This window comes from Brassica oleracea, chromosome C3 (genome assembly GCF_000695525.1).
Source record: "Brassica oleracea var. oleracea cultivar TO1000 chromosome C3, BOL, whole genome shotgun sequence".
NCBI lineage: Eukaryota > Viridiplantae > Streptophyta > Magnoliopsida > Brassicales > Brassicaceae > Brassica > Brassica oleracea.
Window position 1 is genome coordinate 5,860,600 of NC_027750.1, and position 22,616 is coordinate 5,883,215.

Sequence of the window (22,616 nt, forward strand, 5' to 3'; positions counted from 1 at the left end):
ACTGCAAATAATCAATCAATCAAAGCCTCAGCCCAAGAGAGCGAAGTAAACGACTAATCAAGATTGTTGGTAGAGAAAACATACAGTTCATCTGCTGCGTATAGCTGTGCTTCGTCTTTTGGCATACTGAGACAATAATTAGAACAAAGTCAATGTGTTAGATTGAAAACAAAGATGATTCATAAGATGTTGAATACTCATCTCTTAACAAACCTGTAAAATGTGTAGAACAATAACTCATACGAGAACTTTTTGAAACTTGCTCGCTGCAACCAACGGAAATGATTACACATTTGTTATTAAATAATACTCGAGAAAAGGGAATCAAAGAATGCATAAGAGGGCACTTACAGTTAACGGAGGAGGTGGTGTGGCGTAGTAACAACTTGGTACTGTGAACTCGACCTCGGTCTTCGCCGGTTCATTGGTCCAAGGGGAAGCAAAGGTCTTGTAAAGTTTTCCAGTTGAGTTCAAATCCAACCCTAGCGTCGTTAAGTCGATGCCAAGAGCAAGAGATGTCAACTCAGGGTTGCTCCCGTTTAGTACCTCCAGCAAGCCAAGCAAGCAGAAAGGATCTGCCTCCGCTTGTGCCGCTTTCAACTCAGAGTCTCTAAATTGGTTCATGGATGACATTTGTTGCACGGGGAACTGGGATTGGTTCTGTCTCTGCTGCTGATACTGCTGAATAAGCTGGTCATAACCGTTGCTTGAAACTGCGTTGGGCGAGTTTAGAGGTCTCAAGCCAAGACCTTGTAGCCCACCAGTCTGGTATCAAAATAGAAAATTATATGAGCTATGCAATGCTTGAATTTCAGATAGGGATACGAGAAGCTGCTACTAACAGATGAAGTATGTTGTGGCTGTTGTTGTGGACGGTGTGATGAATATGATTCCCCCAAGTTGAAACCACCAGATCTAGCCATCTGCATAGTTGCAATATCAAAACATAAATTACCCCCATTATTAGAAGGGAAAAAAAACGGATTTTTTTTTCAAATTTCGAAACAGTCTAAAAGCTTACAGGAAAGTTTTGAGAGTGCATCATAGACATAGCATTGTCATGGAGTTGTTCTTTCTGATGCATGTCCATTGGATAATCAGAACTACCACCTGCGAAAAATCTACTACGCTTGTGAATGATATTTAGCAGGTTTAGCTTATAGCATTTTGAAACACATACGTCGGTAACATCTTAGAATCTTTCTGATGCAACAACCTATATATATAGTAAGAAGGCAGTTTAAGAAGTTTATGAACTTCCTAAGTACTTGGACCATCTGGAAATGCGCTTTATTGAAATTTTGGCGAATAGCATGGGAGGAACTTTTGACAATAAAAGACCAGCACCTTTATAACCAGGTAGGGCTGGAAAGTCCTCATTTTGAATGCGGAACTCCTGATTTTGTTGGGCAAGCGGGACTCCTAAACCTTGTTTCCTCAAAGAACCTAGAAAACCCCACCACAAGAGTATTAGGGAGTAAGAAATGAAATTGAAAGACATTTTCCAAAACTTATTTTATATATAAAGTATACAAATTTTAAAAAGTAGCTAAATTGACTACCGAGTTGTCCTTGAGTGCCACCAGCAGAACCAGGACGACTTGTCAGCTGGGGGAAATCATTATTGATGTCAAAAAGTGAACTGTCGTTAGAGTGATCACCGAGCATCATATTGTTAACTGACTGAAGATGGTTCTGCGAAAGTTGGCCGCCGCCAGTATGGTAGGAATTCCCCAGCATAGACATGACCTGTGATCCTGTACCAGTAAATTTTGCAATCAGATTTTTACTATATCCACACACAGAAGCTGCTATCTTATTGCATACTCACGTAAACAAGATTGTAAAGTGTAAAATAAACAAACTCGTCACACAATCCCGGAGTATGTGAATTATATCACCAGTTGGTTCTATTACAAAATAAGTCCAACTAGTGATATTAAGCAAATCACATTTTTACATAATTTCAACAGCACTCCCTAGTTACAATACCAAAGACCCATAAAATAAGAATAATAAAGGCGCCTTCAATAGTTCCACATACCTTGAGGAAGTCCACCCATCATGCGGTTCTGGCCCTGAACGCCTAACCCTGACCCGCTATTAGCTCCCAAATTTAGTCGTGACGTCGAAAGGCCAGGCATAGACAATCCACCAGAGCTGATATTCCTCAAGTTACCTCCACCAACCATGTTCCCCATTGAATTCGTCGTTATCCGAGGACCAGCGTTTCCCAACAGCTGGGACATCCCCATCGGAACACTATTCCGGTTACCAAGTCCTGGAGAAGTGGAGAGAATCCCAGGAATAGAACCGGCGCCTCCATTAGCGTTACTACTAAAACCAGGGTTGCCAACATTAATCCCTCCTCTATTCGGGATTCCCGAGTGCCCATGTGAGCTATTATGAGATAACTACAAAACAATAACTGAAAAACATGAGATATGTATATTAAGAGAAAAAAGAGCATTAGATGTTTTGACAGAATTTTGAAGCACCTGAGAGAGAGGAACGGATAGGTTACTAGAAGCAAATCTTCCAGTGGAAAAACTCACATTAGGTTGTTGTACACCGGGGGATGGGATACTATTCATACTGGAGTTTCTTGATGAGAGTGTACCTTGAAGGTTATAACTCCCATGAAGGTTATGAAGTCCCTGAAGGTTTCCTGCACGAACAAAAACAGTGATGCTCTAAGTAAGTTAAGATATCAGAACAGGGCAGAATATAAATAAAAAAGAATGACATCCCACCAGAATGAAAACCAGGAGAAGGTGCACCAGATTGTCCCGAATAGGAACCAGCAAAGGATCTGCCTGACCCATCTGGCAAATTTGAAGCTGAACCATTAAGAGATGACTGCAAAAGGCAACAAGACAAGAAAGGAATCAATGGTGCACAAAAAGATTAATCAAACGAACATCTTAGATTGTGAAAAGAAAGGTAATGTATACATGAAGGTTTGACATTGCACGAGCTGAAAAAATCACGCGAGACAAAATATCATTCGGTGACGAGAACAATCTGAAAGTGAAGACACAAAATTAAAACACGAGTTAATAATAATAGCCTGAGAAGGGAACAAAATGTCGAACAAAGCTCACAAACTAGATCTTTTATAAATAAGAATGGAGCAGCACCAGAAGAGTTATACATATACTCTTCATCCAGAAACAATAAGATCGGCTACTAATAGAAAATCAACAAATGTTAAAACTATCCAAATTGACAAGGTCCCAATTAAAAATAATAACTCTGCGGCTGGTTATTCCGGTGAGTAAACCCCGAGCTAGGGCGATGTGTAAAACAAGGAAATTGAAGTAGGAAAACCCTAGAATCGCGAGATTTATGTTCACACAACACTCACAGTACAAAAAAGGAGGAGGGAGAGGATAACACTGCCGGATTCGCGAACAGTGGAGATGAATCGAAGGAAGGATTTGAGGATCGGAACAAGATTTATTGTGCGGCGAATCGGAGATTTTGATCGCAGAGATTTGGTACCCTAAATCGAAAAACGGATATAGAAAGGAGGAGAATGAGCAAGATTTAGAATTATAGTAGAAACCCATTATTAAATTATTTAATATTTTTATTTTTTGGCGAATGATTTGAGAAAAAATAATAATATCTTTTTCAAGAGGGGTCCCACACAACAAAAAACTCTAAACAGACAAGAGTGTTTCTGTAAGAAAAAGCCTTAATTCCGACCATTGTTTGGGCCCATTCGAACAGGCCCGGTCTCGTTCCGAGTTATCTTTGACTTGAGAGTGGTGCGATTGGGAGTCAGAGGTTATCAATGCATATCACTGAAGAGCCTTACTTTTACGGATTTGACTCCGAAGCTGTGCTCCACAGGGATGCTAAAGTTGCAGAGTTTGGACTGTTGTCAGAGGAAGCGTTGGTCATCTCAATCCAGAAGACAACAGCTCCCAGAGAAATCAGACATGTACTTATTCGGAGTCGTTAGCAGATGTGTTGTGGAATCTTGATTAATGATTATGCTTTCCAGCTAGAAAAAGCCGTCGTTGATGGTGAACATGTTTTTAGTGAATTGCTTTTACGGTTCAGTGACTACTTAAGAGTTAAGAACAACCACAGGAGATACGAGCGTTAGCGAGACAGACGGTTATAAGAAAATAGAGTCATGTTTTGATGATTCTTTAGGTGTTTCGATGAATGAAATCTGAAGAACGATAGATTGCCTTGTGTAAATAAAATTCGAATATATTTTTCCAGAAACTTAACCTTGGATTACTTCGACATTGCATCGCTAAAAACATAAGATAAAAGGCGTAATTACATATAAAACGAAACGCTACCGCAACACATAAACGCCGTACCCAGACATAATTCAAACGCAAACGCTAAGTAGAACATGATTTGATTAGAAATTTCCGGAAAAGAAACCCAGAAACGCAAACGCGAATCTAAAGAAGACCCTTAACCGCCGAACCCGTAGAGAGTCCTCCCCTGCCTCTTCAGCGCATAGACGACGTCCATCGCAGTCACGGTCTTCCTCCTAGCGTGCTCGGTGTAGGTGACGGCGTCACGGATGACGTTCTCCAAAAAGATCTTGAGGACGCCACGTGTCTCCTCGTAGATGAGACCACTGATACGTTTGACTCCACCTCTACGAGCCAGTCTCCGAATCGCCGGCTTGGTGATCCCTTGGATGTTGTCTCTCAGAACCTTCCTGTGACGCTTGGCTCCTCCTTTGCCCAAACCCTTTCCTCCCTTTCCACGGCCCGACATTTTTTTCCGATTGAGAAAGTTTGTGATGAAGAAGAATCGAGGTTAGAGTTGAATTGTGGAGAGAAAATTATGTGGAAATTGATTTTATAGGAAACTAGGGGAACCTTGTAATTTAGGAAATCAGATCGCGTAGTTGATCTAACGGCTCAGCTTGTCGATCCGTGTATACAGCGAAAAGATGCGTTGAGTCGTCGATCTAGTTTAATCAACGGTGTATATTAGTGATCCGCGTGTTGATAGTGTGAGCCAATAAGAATTCGTTTTCTGTTTACACGAGGCGCCAGGAATTACGTTAGTAAAGCGCCAATTTTTTTTAACTCAATTCAGTTTTGCGCCAAAATTTTGAAACTTTTTCATATGCGTTCAGTAAAAACACTAAAAATACAACCAAAGCTTATTCTTGGTCCGTATTGTTAGCTCACATCAATGTTCAAAAACGCGTCCGCCTGGCCGATTCCGCGGCCGAGTAAACGTGATACGGTGGGTGAACGTGACGATTTGCAACGATTCGGTTGTATTATAGGGAAAAATGATTTTCTTAGGTTTTTAGTTCGAAATCTGATGTTTTTAAGTAGATCTAGTAACTTTACCGCATAAAACAAAGGAAAAATGGTGAAAAACGATAAAAAAAGCTTGAAAACGCCATGGAAGTGTTGCAGAAACTCGACCTACAGATTGAAGAAGAAGAGGGTAAAATCGTAATTTTAACATTTATTAAAGAAAAACGAAAAAAATAGAGCAAAATCCCACAACCTGCTCTTCGAACTCGGGTTCCTTGACCAAAGATAGACAACCCGACCCACTATGCCACGCTCTACTTCCATTGTTATTTAACATATTTAATATATATATGTATCTATGGCTAAAATATCAGAAAATAAATCCCCGAGTACTCCCGGATTTATTTCCGATTTTTGGATAACTCGCTAGGCCCGGGTTCGCCGCACGCGTAGCGCCTAGCGAGTTTCCGAACAAGGGCTCACATTCACGAAAAGCTGAAATTAGGGGAGGGGGAAGTGACAATTTCGATCTCAACAATTTCGGTCGTACTGAATACTACCCGAACAATTGATCAGTGTCAAATACGACATTAATTCAATTATAATTCAAAAAAATTACCCGAATTTCTTAAAACATGTCTAAATCTACACCGATTATAAAAGAAATTAGTCAACCGTTAAAAAGATAAAACAGTGTCATTTTGATATACGAGAAAAAGTGTCAATTTCGGCCCCAACAATTGCAGTCGTACCAAATAAGGCCCGAACAAATGGTCAATGCCAAAACAACATCAACTCAATTATAATTTTAAAAAATTATTCAAACTTCTTAAAACGTGCCTAAATCTACATTGATTCTAATGAAAGTTAGTCAGCCGTTAACAAGATAATATGACGTCCTTTTGATATAGATTATATATATATATATATATATATATATATATATATATATATATAATAAGTTCACTCTCGGACTCAAACTAGACAAAAGTAAATCTTATATAAATCTTAAAGGAGTAAATTTAAAATTTGTAATTTTTTGAAATATCATTACAAATTTGGAATTATATAAACTACTATTCTTTTTCATCTTATCCAATTTGAAATTTTGGATAAGATGAAGAAAAAATAGTAGTTTATATAATTTCAAATTTGTAATTTTATTTCAAAAAGTTATTTTTGTTTAATTGTTAGTATGCCCCTTTGAAAGGGTATCACGACACGGTTTGAGCCCTAGAATAAACTAATTTTAAATTATATATATATATCAAAACGAAGTTGTTTTATCTAGTTAACGGTTGACTAACTTCCGTTAAAATCAATGTAAATTTAGGTGAAGTTTGGGTAATTTTTAAAAATGATAATTGAGTTGAAGTCATTTTTGGCACTAACCATTTGTTCAGGCTTTATTTGGCACGACTGAAATTATTGGGATCGAAATTAACATTTTTCTCGTATATTAAAACAACACGTTATATCTTTTTAACGGATGACTAACTTATGTTAGAGTCGATGTAGATTTAAACACGTTTTAAGATGTTCTGATAGTTTTTTTTAATTATAATTGAGTTGTAATTGTATTTGACACTGATCAATTGTTCGGATCGTATTCAGCACGACTGAAATTGGCACTTTCCCGAAATTAAAGTATTCAGCAATCATCATCTTATGAATTTTCATTCCGTGATGCTCCAAAGAGTCAAAAACGTATTACACTGAGCCAAAAGTCAACCAAAGAAACTGGAAAATACGGAGTATATGACATATCAAAAACAAAATGTGGTTCCTGTAACACAAAATACACAGTTTCATTATTTGGTGAGTGCTCTTACAAATTTCAAGGCGTCACACTAGAGAGTAAACACATAGAAAGAAACCACGTAACAAGTAGTAAAATAAGTAACGAACCAAGTAATAGAAAAGAATAATAATATTTGATATGTACTTGCAAGTAATAAGATTTATGGACTTGTTACTTGATTTGACGATACCAAATACGGTTGATCAAAAAAAAAAACAAAAAAAAAACAGACGATACCAAATATGAAGCGAGTAACAAGTAAACACTTAGTATCAAGCAGTGGTGCCCAACCCTACTCAAAACTATCTTGCCATGGGTACCATGGAAGTGTCTGAGCTCATTATCTCTTGGGGTTCCAATTCTAGATTCTTACCTATCACCGACTTTGCACACGCAAGACACTCTTTTATCTCGTGAATAACCTGAGACATGGATGGTCTCTTTGAAGAAGAAGGATTCGCACATAACATTGCCAGCTCAAGAGCTCTCCACGCAGAATTAAAGTCGTAATCCTTGTGAAGGTTTGGATCCATAATCTCTACAATATCACCTCTGTTAAGCTTAAACCCAACCCACTGTGTTATGTGAGAACTTTCAGAGGTTTGATTAATCACAGGTTGGTTTGTGATCATCTCCAACAATACTATCCCGAAACTATAGACATCACTCTTCTCGCCCAGTCGACCTGAACTGTGATATCTGCAGGACAATATCATAATGTAGACGTACTTTTCAACCACTGAAGAAGGAAAATGAAGTTTCAGAACAAAGTGTTCGTGTGTGTATACCGAAACTAATTAATAATACTTACTCGGGATCAAGGTATCCTAGAGTACCAGCAACGGCTGTGTCATGAGACTCGACTCCACCTTGGAAAGATCTAGAGAGTCCAAAATCAGCAAGTTTAGCCTTCAAATCTGCATCCAACAATATATTGGCAGTTTTAACATCTCTATGAACCATCGGCGGTGTGCATCCAATATGTAAGTACTCCAGTCCTATGCAACAAAAATCATCTATGTCAACTGTTTTGCTGTAAGCACAAATGAATCCATATGTTTCCATACAGGCTTTTAAAAAACTTAGTACAAACCTGATGCTGCCTCCAATGCTATTTGTAGTCGAGTACTCCAATTGATGACGGATGTACCTCCTTTTCCTGTATAGTAGATTTCTTAGATCCATTCGAGTTTCATGTGAAAAGCATTAGAAAATATTACCTGACAAATGTTGTTTTAAGTCTCCATTAGGCAGAAACTCATAAACAAGGGCCAATTGATCTCCTTCGTAGCAATACCCGACAAGACTTACCAAATTTGTATGGTGAACTCTAAGAAGAAGATCGACCTAAGGTAAAATTCATGTAAAGAAAATATTAAAATCCATAACTGATGATAAAAGCAGATCATATATGAAGTTGGGAAGATTACAGAATTATGAGTATACCTCTGCTTTGAATTCTTTATATCCTTGAGTTGAAGATTGAGAGAGTACTTTAACGGCCACTTGTTTAGAACCCTTTACAGAACCGTGATACACCATGCCGAACCCTCCTTCACCTAAAACTCGTTGGAAGTTATTTGTCATTTTGATGACCTCTGAATATGTGAACCTTCTGCTGTTCTTTTCAGCAAATGTAGCATTCATACTTGACGTCCTGGGTAGAAGGTGTAGACCTGTGCATCAGACTAAGGATGTTATCAAATCATTTTTTTATTTCTCTATCTTGCTTTAGTGTAACATAGCAACCACATCCACACTTTATATTTGTTCTTATTTGATGTATTTTTTTTGCAAATACCTTGCAGAATCGCTGGCTTTCCCTTCTTGAGTACCAATAAAAGAACCAATACAGCAATGACAATGGCTGCAGAAGCTACTGATGCAACAATTGGCACAATTATTTTTTTCTTATGTGGTTTTTTACACGAATCAGAAAAACAAAGCCTTGGATTTCCTTCAACGCTACAAGGAAAAAAGGTTGTTCAGGACATGATCAAATGCACAAAAGGGTTGTGGATAACAACTGAGAAAAGTTTACACGTCTATGCGGAGAGTTTTTTTTTTTTTTTTGTCTATGTGGAGATTTTCTTACAATAGTTGTAGTCCTTCCCGTTGAAGAGCTTGAGGAATTGAACCATTGAGATTGTTCCTGCTTAAATTTCTGTTGAAAACAACCATGATATGAGGTGGGGTTTTAAGAGCATAAAAGAGTATTTTGGTAGAAATTTACATGACCAACAACGATTTCATGTTGCCTAGAAAGTCTGGCACCCCTCCAGTCAAGCTATTATTCGACAAGTCCCTAATGATTGGAAATAGAGAATATATAGATGGAAGTTTGTGAATTTATTCTCATTCGTATAATACTACGTTATAAGAATGTTCATACTAAATACTTACAGTGTTTCTAGTTGCGTAAGGTTTTGAACAGCATCGGCTATGGTTCCAGCTAAACCACTTGAAGACAAGTTTCTAGTGAAATGTCACAAAATTACATTAAAAGGTTGAATGATCATTATTACAATCAGATCGTGAAGAGTGTGTGTACCACCAAACTTGACTTACAAAGTAGTGATTCTTGGTGGCATGGACATATCTGTGTTGCTGCAGTTTAAACCATCCCACCCAAACTGTCGAGGGACACATGGATCACCTTTCCAGTTGATTCTACTCAATGCATAGGTGGCTGCGATGCTTTTCATCGCACCCACTGACATAAAAACGTTTTGATGTCTTGAGTACTCTATTGTAATTATGGTTTCATTTCTTTACTAACATAAGAAAGCATAGACCTTATATGCATATATAACCTGTAAAAGAAAGTCACATACCATCGCTTTCATCTGTTTCAGACTGTGGGAACTGAATAACAGTGTAGACTTCGAAAGCATTAAGTAGAGGTGGACGAGTTGATCTGTCGGTTCTTATCAGCTCGAACCTACATATCCCTTCAATGCAAGTTGCCGGTGACGTGCGGAAGATAGTATTTATGATTCCCCTTCTTGGGACAAATGGGCCAAAGAATCGTATTCCATTCCATGTCACGTTGAATTCCCTGGTTTCATTTGCCTGCAAGTCTTCGGTTTCAGAAAAGTGTGCGTAACAGTAATATCTTTCATCAGGATTTTCTGAAGTCCATCGAATTGTCAGCGGCGCACTGGAATTAGTAGGTGTGGCTGCAGTTTTAAGTGCCATTTCAGGTGGACGGTAGCTGTTGTTATTTCCCACATTATTCGCAGTTGAAAGCTGTGTCCATTCCTTCAAGAATAATGGATCCCATAAGCGATCGTAGATATCGCTGGAGTACCTGCGGGGGAGAACAATAATGTTTTTAGCAGTGAAATAAGATGAAAATTATCATTTTATCAGTTCGATTATCATAAAGCATCATACATATATAACATCTTATATTGCACTTGTAGGTTGAGCAAAAGGTGTAACAGAGAAAGGAGAACATACAGAAGCAATACGGTGCGTGACACAATCAAGACAAGACAGGGAAGAAAGAAGAGGCATTGTTCACTCGAAGTTGACTTACCGGATCTGAGAGCTTGACTCGCTAAGATAATACCGAAAGTAACGATCCAGGGAGCCAGATTCAGTGATGTAAGACTCATTTCTCATTGGCCGTAATTCCAAAGAGGAAATTAGAGGTTCAGTTACCCCAGTCTTGACAAGACATATTTGCATCGAGCTTGATGCTGCAATGTGTAACATATCTTTCACTGTACCATTCACTTTTTGCAAGTCTATGGTGGCCCATAGATTAGGTCCAAGATGAATATCAAACACCGGTTTCATGCCAAGACCATCATAATTTCCATACACAAAGGTAGCTCTGACCAAATATCTGCGTCCCTTCTCCACGTTCAAATTGTAACAGTTCCGTTTACCCTCTGGAAAATATCTCAACGTGTTGAGTTGCTCCGCAAATCTCTCAGGAGTTTCTCTGACTCGACCAGTTTTTCCGCCCTGTGTGAAATTTTCATCAGAAGAAAACCACAGTCCACTAGAACTCTCTTTATAAGGAGATTCATTCGAGGGTAGCCCACAATCCAAACTGATGAACCCTGTTAACAGATATGGTTAACGTTTACCGTTAGGACGAGTGCACTTGTGAGAAACAAAACATTTGTAACATAATTGGTCAAGCAAACAAAAAAAAACGTTTGTAGAAGTAGGAAGAATGTAATAAGATATATGATACCTTTTTGGTCTTGAGCTTGAACAATATGAATGATGGCCAAAATTGCAGTTAGCACCAACAAAAGCTCAAGAGAAGTATCCATATTCTTTTAACTCCGGATGGCTATGCTGTTGAAGATAAAACAGCATTTAAATAAGCAAACTCGGACCATCCAGTATAAGAAAGACTTTTGACGAGTCAATGGTGAAAAGGAGTAAATGTATTTTCTAGTGCCAGCCAGCTTCACCAAGGGAAGCATGTGAAGATTAATAAGGAGCAGACACAGAAGCACGTTGTGCAATAAATAAAATTGGTACATCAAAGGACAATCAATTATATAACAAAGACTAGTCCAACAAAAATGTCCTTTCTTGGTTTGATACATCATACATCTCACTTATTTGTGACTGTTAGTTGAGCCTAATGATTTTGCTTACGAGTAGATATAAGAGCATGATTAACCCACAACCCCCATTAGGTCTCTTAATAAATATTTTAATAATTAAATGTAATTAAAAACTCTATCTAAGAGACACCTTGATTTTTCACTCCAATGCTAGTTTCCTATTTAGAGGTTCTTAAAAAAAAAATCATCATCATCAGTTTGATTTGTCTTTCCTCAAGAAGATCATCATCATCAGTTTGAAGGTAGAAAGAAAAAAAAAAGACAAGACAAGTGAAGCAGACAAGTCATCTTGGTTACCTTGTCTAGCAAGTTTCTTGATTCTTCCTCAAGTCTCATCTTCAACTTTTCCGTAACCTCTCCTCCCTCTGATTCATCAAGCAAAGCTCTCTTCAAGCTTCTTTTTCAACCACTCCATTTCCATCACCCCCTTTCTGTTCTCAGAAGAAGGATACTTGAGCTGAATGTAACGGTGGAAGTAGTAGCAAACGGGCATTTCTCTAGTGACTCGTAAAAGGCTTCTTCTCCTTCAGATACATTCAAGAAGCTAACGCGAGCACAGGAGTCATTCTCGAACGTACAGCTTCTCTCTTTGTCCAAAGCTCCAAATTTTTCATATGTTCTAATCAAATCATCTTTTGAAGGCAGAGTAGAACCAAAACCAGACTTGATAATTAGCTCAACACCTGAATATTGCTTCACATCAACTACTACTTCCTTCTTCACTTCAAGCTGCTTATCTTCATCTGAAACGTTTCTTTGGTAATTGGCTCCAGTAACTCATACCGCTCAGAATTGGGTGTTTCCTCTGGAGCCCATTAGCGAGCTTGAAAACCAAAACCACAAGAGAAAAATGAGCCTAAATGCAATGAAACAGAGCAGATTAGTCCACAATCAAGTAAAATCTCAACAAACTAAACCATCAAACAAAGACACCAAGAAGAAGAAGAAGAAAGATTAAAACTTTACTGAAGACATGAACAAAGCTATCATCTTTCATGAAACCCATTAGCTAACTTGAAAATCAAAACACCACTAAAACAAATTACAGAATAGAGCAGATTAATGGATAATAAGGTAAAGACGAAGAAGTAAGAGATGAAACAAAAAAGTGGAAACCTTTGAAGGGTTTTACGTCAAGGGACGAGGTTTAAGGAGCAGCACACGAGCTTAAACTAAGACATAGAACATCTATAGACCAAATGCCGGTCTAACATTAAACAATGCCCTAACCCAATTCATAAAACAATGCCCTTATATATATATGTGTTGTTCAGAATCATATAATAAGAGTGAAAAAAAAAATTAAACTTCCATAAAACAATCTAATTTCACAAAAATGTTTGTAAAAATAAAATAAAATAATAAAATTAAAAAAACTCGTACCAACTCCAAACAATGTTAATACGTTACTGCTCTTGTCACAATTTGCTAGTTTTTATAAAAATTTGGAAAATAATAAATTAGCCACGTAGCTTGTCAATACGAAGACGATGATAGCAAAACTAAAGCAATAGAAACTAAACTGGGGGCATCATGGAACGAAAGAGAAAAAGAATTTTTTTAATTATGGTTTTAATTATAATTTAAAATAAAAACTTACTAATAACTATTTAATAATATATTTAACTACTATAATTGTTAATAAAATGTTTATTAATATTGTTAAAAGATCCAACAAACGTTACTCTGATTTGTTATGCCCACAAGTATCACTTTAGCTAAGAAAAGTCTTACAAACTATAATTATTTATAAAAGTTAAAAATAAAAGATACTACAATATGCCCAAAACTTTTTTGCTGCCCTAAGCCACCGCTTCACCGGCTTATGCCAAAGGCCGGCCCAATCTGGAGATAAACAAAGAGAAAAACTCGCCGGCCCGCAACAATTACCCATGGTTTCAACAATGACGGATCAAATCAAACCGATCGTAGCTCGAGAGATCGAGGGAACTTAATCGGTGAAAAGGTGCTAACCGATCTCGTTAATCTGCCTGAAGCTCTGCTTCCCTTCCACCATGGATGATATCGCTTCAACTCTCTCTCTCTTCTCAAAGAGATGAAAGCCCAGAGAGCAACACGTGGCTCAGAATACGTCTCTTGTAGCCCCTAGGAACCTAAATAAGAAACGTTACTTTGCATTTAATCTATTTTTTTTTTTTAATGCCAATTATTATTGGCATTAAAAAAAAAAAAAAGGAAGGAAGAGTTAATATTGAGCTAAAGTTTAATATAACCTTATGTAAATCTCGAAACTGCTCCGAAAGAAATGATTCAAGGAACGTAGTAATCATTATACTAACTGGACGTCTTTCCAAGGCCAATATTTCTGTTCAGGTGATTATATCAACAAATCAAATAAGACAGCAAAACAAAGACTTTCTTAAGTCAATGAAAAGAATGAGTAAATGCGTTTCAATGGGTAGATTTCTTAAACATCTTTATCAAGAACTTGGTAATTGACATTGGTGTGCAGTATGAAGAATTGTTCAGGATTGAGAGACCTACTTTTGTTTCAGATGTTCAAGCAAAAAAGTATCTTGTAGATTTCTCTGCGTATGTTTCTCGAGTTAGTTTCATTTTGTGAACTTTCAGGGAACTCAAGAGTAAACACGCACAAGTAACTAAAAAATAGAAAGATAATCTTTGAAATGCCGATGCTTAAAGCAAAATGACCTGTTCGTGGTGCTCATGACACATAAAGAACCCAAAATTACCAAAATAACAGAGAATATGATCTGAACATGTCAATGGCCAAAGCAAAGTAAAAATGTTCGACTAGTTTACAAGTTTTGCTAAAAAATGTAACTAATTATCGATTTATTGATTTCTTTATTATTATCCACAAGTGGACAAACACTCGAAAACTATCTTGCCTTAGGAACCACCGAAGAGTCCAAGCCTATGTTTATTGCTTGAGATTCCAAGTTTTGATTATTACTTAACCTTGAGTTTTCACACATGATACACTCTTTTAGCTCGTTAATCACCTGAGACATGGATGGTCGTTTTGAGTAAGAAGGATTTGCACATGACATTGCCAGCTCAACAGCTCTCCATGCAGAATTAGAGTCATAATCCTTGCGAAGGTTTGGATCCATAATCTCAATAATATCACCACAGATAAGCTTAGAGCTCACCCATTTTGTTATGTGAGAATTTTCAGACGTTTGGCTAATCACAGGTTGATTTGTGATCATCTCCAACAACACTATCCCGAAACTGTAGACATCACTTTTCTCACCCAATCGACCTAAATGGTTATATCTACAAGACACCAACATAGTATATATTTTCTAACAGTTAAGAAAGTGTAAGATCAAGCTTTATTTTTATGTGTGTATATCAAAACTAATAATACTTACTCAGGATCAAGGTATCCAGGAGTACCAGCAATTGCCGTGAAATCACGAGATTCGATTCCACCTTGGAAAGATCTTGAGAGCCCAAAATCAGCGAGTTTGGCCTTGAAATTATCATCTAGCAATATGTTGGCAGTTTTGACATCTCTATGAACCATGGGAGGTGTGCATCCAATATGTAAGTACTCCAATCCTATGCAATGGTATCATCTATTTTAACTCATAAACCCAATGGTATCATTGTGTTTGACTTAATAGTACGAACCTAATGCTGCCTCCAAAGCTATTCCTAGTCGAGTACTCCAGTTGATGATGGGTCTACCTCCTTTTCCTGTATGGATCGTTAAATCGGTTCAAATTTTTAAGTTTCAAATGTTAATGCTACACATGTAATCCGTAACAACATATTCTTTCAAAAGAAAAACAATATATTACCGGTCAAATGTTGTTTTAAGTCCCCATTGGGCAAAAACTCATAGATGAGAGCCAAGTGATCTCCTTCATAGCAATACCCTACGAGGGTCACCAAATTGGTATGGTGCACTCTTAGAAGAAGATCAACCTAAGGTAAGAGTAAAAATCATGTCAATAATATATTGAATCCTGAACATTTGTGATGCGAGAAACATATCACAATTTAGTTGAGAGTTCACATAACTATGAATACCTCTGCTTTAAATTCTTTATAGCCTTGTGTTGAAGATTGAGAGAGTACTTTAACAGCCACTTGTTTAGAACCATTTACAAAACCATGATACACCATGCCAAACCCTCCTTTACCTAAACTGTTTTGGAAGTTATTTGTCATTTTAATGACCTCTGAATATGTAAACATTCTCCTTTTAATCTCATTTAAGGGTTCGTGTGAATTAGCATTTGCAATGTTCACCACTGCCGGCATACTTGGTGGCATCTGTTGAGCTGTGGATTAGAGAAACATAAGGAGTTGTAAACAAGAGTGTTCGCATGAGAGTGAGGCCTTAACTGTTTACTGACTAGGTGAGAGTTACCTTGCATAGCAGTGTATTGATTTTTCTTTCTGAAAACAAGAACAAAAACAAGAACCAAAACGGCAACGAGAATGATCACAGAAGCCGCAGTTGCAACAATTACCACCGGAAAGTCCTTGCTATGTGGTTTTGTACATGATTTTGTCTGACAAAGCCTTGGGTTTCCATGGAGACTACAAGACAACAAAGGTTTACAGTTTAGAGTTTAGGTTCTAAGGAAGTTCTAGTTATCTCATATGGAAAATTTTTTTTCAAGGGTTTGAAAAAAAGGGTTTGATAGTGTGAATAATTCTTACAGTAGCTCTATGCCTTTATTCTGAAGCGATTGAGGTATCGAACCATTGAGATCGTTCCCGCTTAAGTTTCTGTGAAAATGAGCAATCTTTTACATGGGAAAACATGATTTGAGGTGAAAAGCCATCATCAAGCACGTTGAGAGAAATTAACTTACATGAACAACAACGGTTTTATGTTGCCTAGAAAGTCCGGCAACTCTCCAGTCAACTTATTATTCGACAAGTCCCTAAAGTTTGCATTATAGAACAAAAAAACATAGATTCTTCAATTTAGTTATTACCCATATAGCAACAAGTTTGTTGTCTTCACCAATCGGTGAACATACTTACAGTGTTTCAAGCTGCGTAAGGTTTTGGATGGCAGCTGCTATGGTTCCAGTTAAACCAATAGAAGACAAGTTTCTGGTGAAAAGTAAAAAACCATATTTAAAAGGTGGATGGGTCATATGATTACTAACAGGTTCTGAAGAGTGTCTATGCACTAGCGAAGTTAGGACTTACAAAGATGTGACTCTTGGTGATATGCTGCAGGTTAAACCATCCCACATAAGGTGTTGAGGGACACATGGATCACCTTGCCAGTTGATTCTAATCAATTTATAGGTGTCTTGGATACTTTTTAAAGCAACCACTGCCATACAATTTATGAGTCTGCTAAGGTTAATACATATAAGTTTGTGTTTAATTGGGACTTGTTCAATCATAACAAAACGTACCTTCAGTTTCATCTGTTTCGGGTTGAGTAAACTGCATGACTTTGTAGATTTCATAAGCGTTAAGTAGAGGTGGAAGGGTAGATCTCCGGGTTCTTGTCAGTTGCAAATTGCATTCCTCTCCTTCACAGGTCAACGGAATCTGGCTTGCTATAGTTGTTATTTCAAACTTTTTAGGAATTACCGGGTCAGCAAACCTATTTCCGTCCAAGAACACGGCGAATTCCCTGGTTTCATTGGCCTGCAAGTCTTGGATCTCTGCAAAGTGTAAATACATGTAAAATTGGTCATTAGGATTTTCTGGAGTCCACGAAATCGTCAATGGCAGACTAGCATTAGTCGGCGTGGCAGCACTTTGTCGCACGGCTTTTGGTAGATTGTAACTTTGACCATCAGAAACACCGCTAGTGGTGGAGATGTGGGTCAACCACGACAGAGAACGCGGAAACCATTGCCGATCATATGTATCGTCCGGGTACCTAAGGATGTGCACGTATTCATTAGTAAGTAAATAAGATTGTTATTATATAAAAAAAAAGATTGTTATTTTTAGTTTCGACTGGAGTGATGAAAATCTCCTCAAATTTATATATATCAAAATCATAAACATCACATGTTTCATTTTCTTATTTATTTGTCAGGATTGAATAATCAAGAAACATAACATAACGAAAGCACCTAAAACAGAGCTTTAAGAAGAGAAAACGTTTGTTTGATTTCTGCTGAGTTGATAAAAAAGGTTTAAATTCTGCTGAAAAGGGTTTGATCTCCTAAAAAGTTAATTTAAAATAGATTGGCTTCGGCCAGAATCTCTAAACATTAAAGAAGAAAAAAACTCGTTTGAAGTTAGGTTACCTTATGAAATCATCTGACGTGGTATAATATCTTCGTCTGAAAAGTTTGAGAGAACCAAACTGAGTGATATAAGAATTGTTTCCCAACGGCCTCAATTCCAAAGAGGATATGAACGGTGTAGTTCCCTCATTCTTAACAAGACAAATCTGCAACGAGTCCGATGTTGGGACGTGTAAGATCTCTTCACTTGTACTATTTCCATCTAGGTTTTGCATATCAACAGTGGCCCATAGATTTGGTCCAATATACAGATCAAACATGGGTTTAATGTCATGACCATCATAATTTCCATATCTAAACCAAGCCTTGATCAAATACTTCCTTCCCTTGTCGACGGGTAGATTGTAGCAGTTCCGTGTTCCTTCTGGAAAATACCTCAGCGTCGTGTATGGCTTCAAGGGATTCTCTAGATTTGTTTGGATTCTACCAATTTCTCCTGTTTGGATGAACTTTGAGTCCGAAGAGAAATGCAGTCCAGTGTAATTCGACTCACTGTAAGGAGACGGTTCATTCGCAGGTAGTCCGCAGTCCAAACTAATAAACCCTGTAAACATATTTGATTGTTAAAAGAGGGAACTGGTAATAAGTACAAACATGTCGACCGAAGAAGGTGAAGAAGAAGAAGAATACCTCGTTGGCTCTGTGCTTGAACAAGATGAATAACGCCTAGCACCAACAAAAGCGAAAGAAATATCTCCATATGCTTCCAACTCCGGTAACTCTGTAGAAGATAATGCGATAATATATAAGAAAAAACCCAAAACTAGAAACTAGAAGTTTACAAGGAAAAGACTTTGTCAAGTCGACGTGTTTTGGGGTGCAACTCTGCCATGTAAGAAGACTTTGACGAAGAAGATAACAAAGAGGATACCAATGCTCGAACATCATTATCAAGAAACAATAGAGCAAGGGTCAACTTTCTTGGTATTACCGTATTATATTCCAAGAATCTTCACGCAGTAAAATATTGGCATTAGATTACCGTATTATATTCCAAGAATCTTCATGCAGTAAAATATTGGCTTAATAGCTACTTTTGAAGTTTCTTTTGTATAAAAAAGTTTATTGACTAATGACTAAATTCAAGAGAGAAATTGTTTAACCTTTTTTAGTTTTTTTTCTTTCTTTCTACAATCTATCAAAAATATAAGTGAAAGGAGTAAATGTATTTTTTAGTGCCAGCCAGTTTCACCAAGGGAAGCAGGCGTCGGTCACATTCCCACTTTGTCTATCATGAAAAGTTACATTGGACTACTAAGACACTTATTGTGTGGTTGTATACCATATTACCCTTGTAAAGGCAAACTAGAGTGGGTTTAGTTAGGTTTGGTCTTTAGAACTTTTTGGGTTTTGAAATTCAAAAATTAAATCTGATTTGGGTCTTGGGGTTGGGTTCTGTAAGAAAATGTTTTTTTTTTTTTAAATTTCCTTTAGGGTACGAAGGGGGAGTAAACCGTTTTCATTTTCGCGAACACAGATCCAAGAGCTCTCTCTGTTTGCTCCGACGAAGGCGACAGGGAAAGCGTTTCCGACGAGATTTGAGTGGAGACTTTAGGAGATACTGAAATGACGACGAGACGGAGACGAGCAGGGAAAGAACCTGCAGCCGGTGAGTTTTAAAACTTTTCTCAATCGTGGGTGTTTGGGATTCTAGGGTTTTGTTAGATGTTGTGTGGTTAAATTGAGCGTTGGTACCAGTGTTATCCTATGTTTGATGCAATGTATCTTGATTTGCAGAGGAGGGAAATAGAGGGGATGGCCCCGACGAGAGATTGCCGGAGAGGCTATTTGCGACGGACTGATACCCTAGCAAGCGACTGAATGTCTACTCGACACTGGAATACCTTGTCTTTGTGAGGGATGTCCTTCGAGGTACGCTTGAGATGGATCGTATTTTGGGTTCCTGCTTTGGCAAGCTGTTCGATTTACCGGCTCAGAGGTAAAGGTGTAATTGGTTTGCATTTCATTCTGTGCGTTATGGGAGTTAAAAGGTGTAAGGGTAACTGTGTACAAGTGTGTTCAGTGCACTATGGTGCTGCACACGTGTAAGGGTTGTTCGAAAAGTGTACACGGGGTCCTTATTGGGGTAGCGTACATATGTGCAATGTTTTGTTAGTGTACATGTGTACGGGTTGGTATGCTAATATGCGTATATTTTCCTGGGTGCAGCTTATTGTGCAGCCGGTGATGGAGATTGGCACAAACAAGTCATATGGGTGGGGAAATGGGATGATGAGATAGAAGATAGGAAAGTGGAATATATAGTTGGGCTTATTGTAGGCGGACACAACTTCAAGAAGTCCAAGTGGGGATGGGGTGATGCAAAAGAGGTTCTGTACAATCACCAGGAGCGTAAGGCAGAAAAGAAGAGAAAGAAGCAGGGGGCTGCTTCGACAACCAATGCAGGGGAAGGGCATGTGTTGAAGCAAAGACGGGTTAGCACGTACTTTAGAATGCCAATTTTAGTAGATGACAATAGGTATGACCAGTTAGCTGCACGAGTGGGTTTTTTGTAACATAAAAATACTGTTGCCTGTTAACAAGAGAGGACTATTACATTCCCCAAAAACTGATCTCTGTCAGAAAGTATCAAGCTTTGAGCTTGATGATTCTCTAGTTCATTGTGTTCTTCCAATATTTGAGGTAATTTAAATAAGTGGGTTCTCACTAGTTTCCCATTCTTCTTCTTCTGATCTGTGCTTATATAGTGGTTTGATATTTTGTCTTTAAGGTAGAAGATGGAGCAGTTCAAAGAGAGGAAGTTCGCAGAGAATGTGGTAAAGGTTTCACTTCTTCTAAAGCTCTTTGTGGTCACATGGCTTGTCACTTTGAGAGAGAGAAGAGGGTGTCATGTTCTCAATTTTTTCAGGTCAAGATGAGTGTAAAGTCATCAGTCATCAGTCACGGACTTGTGTAGTAATCACTTGTGCAATGCTTACGTACTAACTCTTGTAATCTTGTATTCTTGCAAACTCTTGTAGTCATCAGTCAGGACTAGTAAAGCTTTGTGTCTATATAAACTTGTGAACTCTTGTAGTCTTGTGAACTCTTGTAGTCTTGTCTATATAAACTTTGTATACCAAACTTTTATTCACAACACAACACTCTTCTTCATTCATCACACATCTTCTCTCAATTTCCTTCTCAAGTTCTTTTTTGCAACCAAGTTTCGTTCGACTTGTAAACAAGTTTTATAAAAAAAAATTATCTCATAGTTTTTTTTTTCTCAAAACACTTTTGAGTGATCACTTGATCAACATTTTGATCACACCTTTGAGATTTTTTTCATTCATTTACCTTTGAGAATTTTTCCATTCAAGCTCAGATTTTTTTTCTGAATTATTCTCGATTATTGTACTAATTTTTGTTATTATGTATTTTTTAAACCTATGTTTTAAATGTTATATTTTTATATGTTTTATTTCATAAATAATTTTTTTTATTAAAATAAATAATTTGTTTTAAGAACCCCTAATTAAGAAACTCCCATTGGACCGCTCAAAATGAGAGTTTCTTAACTAGAGTTCTTAATCCCACTTAAGTACATTTAAAATATTAAATAATCATTAAGAAACCCACTTAAGGATCATGAGATAATCATGCTCTAATAATAGTTTCGATTACAAGAAAGAAGGATAATATTTACGCTAAAATATAAATTTCGGTTTTTCGGGCCGGCCCTAGCCCAAACGGATTTAAGCCCAATATACCCAAAGCCCAAATGGGCTTAGCCCGAAAGGCCCAATTTTTTTTGGGCTTATAAAGCTAAGCCCAAGCCCGGTAATTTTTAGGGCTGGGCGGGCTCGGGCTACGGGCTTCGGCCCTAATTGACATGTCTACATGTTGGTAACTGTATATGTGTACAAGGGTAATGTTGAGCTTAGCATGGATAATAAAGGTGAGTTAAGCTTAGCATGGTTAAGAAAGGTCAAGGGTATGCCAATACGAAGAGGCACAATCCTTGTCATGTGCTGTTTGTCTATGGAGAAATTCCAGTGGCTATCTTCGATTTGGTTGTACGCATGGATTTGTGCGATTTTGTTGTAGACATGATCTGGTGTACATATGTACTTGGTGTTATATTACACAATATCTCAATTCTCCACAGAGCAAAACATTAGGTTTCTTGATTCAAGATCAAAACTTTACACCAAGGATAAATTCGAAAATTGTGACAAACATTAGTAGTCTCTCAGTCACATGAAATAGAAACTAACATTGAGGCCAAGATCGAAACTTTACAATCATTGAACACCAAAATCTGCAAATTTGAGCACTCTATTTCTTAAACTCCCTCCCCAGTAGAGAAACCATCCCCTTTTGATCCTTTCTTCTTCTGTCTCTTGGCATCTCAGATCATCGCAGCTGCAAAAGAAGAAGACACGACGGTGGCAATTGAGGGAATGTTACCGATTGTGGCGGCCTTGAATGAAGAAGAGTGAGAAGAGACTAGCTAGAACTCGGCGTGAGCGTAATGCTGAGAGCAGCTCCGGTGTTTGTGAGAATCATAGCGTAAACAGAGTGTGCGTAACATTTCTTTGTTCTCGATCTTGACTTGAGCACAATGTTGGGAAAATTATCCAATATCGATGAGATGAAGATGGTATTAGACAACTAGAAAATTTAAGAAGAAGACTCTTAATATTTAGGAAAGGGTTTACTACAAAGATTTTGTTTTTGGAAACTCTCTCTTACAAATATTTTCTCTCTTTGTTTTTCTTGATTCTTGGAT

The 22,616-nt window shown here is 37.6% G+C and overlaps 4 protein-coding genes and 2 long non-coding RNA genes across 8 annotated transcripts in view; 2 read left to right on the plus strand and 4 right to left on the minus strand.

Annotated features, from left to right (window-relative positions):
* Nucleotides 1–3,563, minus strand: part of LOC106327941 (probable NOT transcription complex subunit VIP2) — a 5,464-nt gene extending 1,901 nt beyond the window's left edge. The window contains exons 1-12 of one of the 2 annotated variants that reach the window (XM_013766262.1): nt 3,368–3,563; nt 2,955–3,024; nt 2,754–2,859; nt 2,499–2,668; nt 2,045–2,414; nt 1,563–1,757; nt 1,348–1,446; nt 1,022–1,110; nt 843–923; nt 352–765; nt 214–266; nt 85–126 (exon numbers count right to left, since the gene is read on the minus strand). In XM_013766262.1, coding sequence (XP_013621716.1) covers nt 85–126; nt 214–266; nt 352–765; nt 843–923; nt 1,022–1,110; nt 1,348–1,446; nt 1,563–1,757; nt 2,045–2,414; nt 2,499–2,668; nt 2,754–2,859; nt 2,955–2,969 — 1,634 coding nt within the window. In that variant the 5' untranslated portion in view covers nt 2,970–3,024; nt 3,368–3,563. The remainder of the gene's footprint in view (nt 1–84; nt 127–213; nt 267–351; nt 766–842; nt 924–1,021; nt 1,111–1,347; nt 1,447–1,562; nt 1,758–2,044; nt 2,415–2,498; nt 2,669–2,753; nt 2,860–2,954; nt 3,025–3,367) is intronic. The other variant, XM_013766263.1, reaches the window with a different exon arrangement.
* Nucleotides 3,564–4,206: 643 nt separating this feature from the next.
* LOC106331525 (histone H4) lies at nt 4,207–4,822 on the minus strand. Its single transcript, XM_013769904.1, has one exon. The coding sequence runs from the start codon at nt 4,753–4,755 to the stop codon at nt 4,444–4,446; it is 312 nt and encodes a 103-aa protein (XP_013625358.1). The 5' UTR covers nt 4,756–4,822; the 3' UTR covers nt 4,207–4,443.
* Nucleotides 4,823–7,088: 2,266 nt separating this feature from the next.
* On the minus strand, nt 7,089–12,801 carry LOC106334611 (receptor-like protein kinase At5g59670). The gene is made up of 14 exons (XM_013772927.1): nt 11,949–12,801; nt 11,267–11,373; nt 10,598–11,129; nt 9,891–10,366; nt 9,625–9,769; nt 9,460–9,531; nt 9,290–9,361; nt 9,152–9,220; nt 8,858–9,021; nt 8,503–8,732; nt 8,277–8,403; nt 8,150–8,215; nt 7,868–8,054; nt 7,089–7,755 (listed from the first exon to the last, which is right to left on the minus strand). Exons 2-14 carry the CDS (start codon nt 11,346–11,348, stop codon nt 7,359–7,361), a joined length of 2,619 nt encoding a protein of 872 aa, XP_013628381.1. The 5' UTR covers nt 11,349–11,373; nt 11,949–12,801; the 3' UTR covers nt 7,089–7,358.
* A 1,507-nt stretch (nt 12,802–14,308) lies between these two features.
* On the minus strand, nt 14,309–18,655 carry LOC106334612 (receptor-like protein kinase At5g59670). Its single transcript, XM_013772928.1, has 13 exons — nt 18,515–18,655; nt 17,885–18,428; nt 17,033–17,508; nt 16,818–16,947; nt 16,647–16,718; nt 16,472–16,543; nt 16,317–16,385; nt 16,021–16,193; nt 15,678–15,931; nt 15,446–15,572; nt 15,276–15,341; nt 15,014–15,203; nt 14,309–14,915 (listed from the first exon to the last, which is right to left on the minus strand). Exons 1-13 carry the CDS (start codon nt 18,582–18,584, stop codon nt 14,516–14,518), a joined length of 2,643 nt encoding a protein of 880 aa, XP_013628382.1. The 5' UTR covers nt 18,585–18,655; the 3' UTR covers nt 14,309–14,515.
* A 662-nt stretch (nt 18,656–19,317) lies between these two features.
* On the plus strand, nt 19,318–20,127 carry LOC106334613. Its single transcript, XR_001268644.1, has 3 exons — nt 19,318–19,493; nt 19,622–19,823; nt 20,054–20,127. It is a non-coding gene; the product is annotated as an uncharacterized LOC106334613 (long non-coding RNA).
* Nucleotides 20,128–20,434: 307 nt separating this feature from the next.
* LOC106334614 lies at nt 20,435–20,869 on the plus strand. Of its 2 annotated transcripts, none has more exons than XR_001268645.1 (3): nt 20,435–20,527; nt 20,616–20,667; nt 20,754–20,869. It is a non-coding gene; the product is annotated as an uncharacterized LOC106334614 (long non-coding RNA). The 2 variants fall into 2 exon arrangements; XR_001268646.1 differs by having other exon boundaries at nt 20,616–20,661.
* The last annotated feature ends 1,747 nt before the right edge of the window (nt 20,870–22,616 follow it).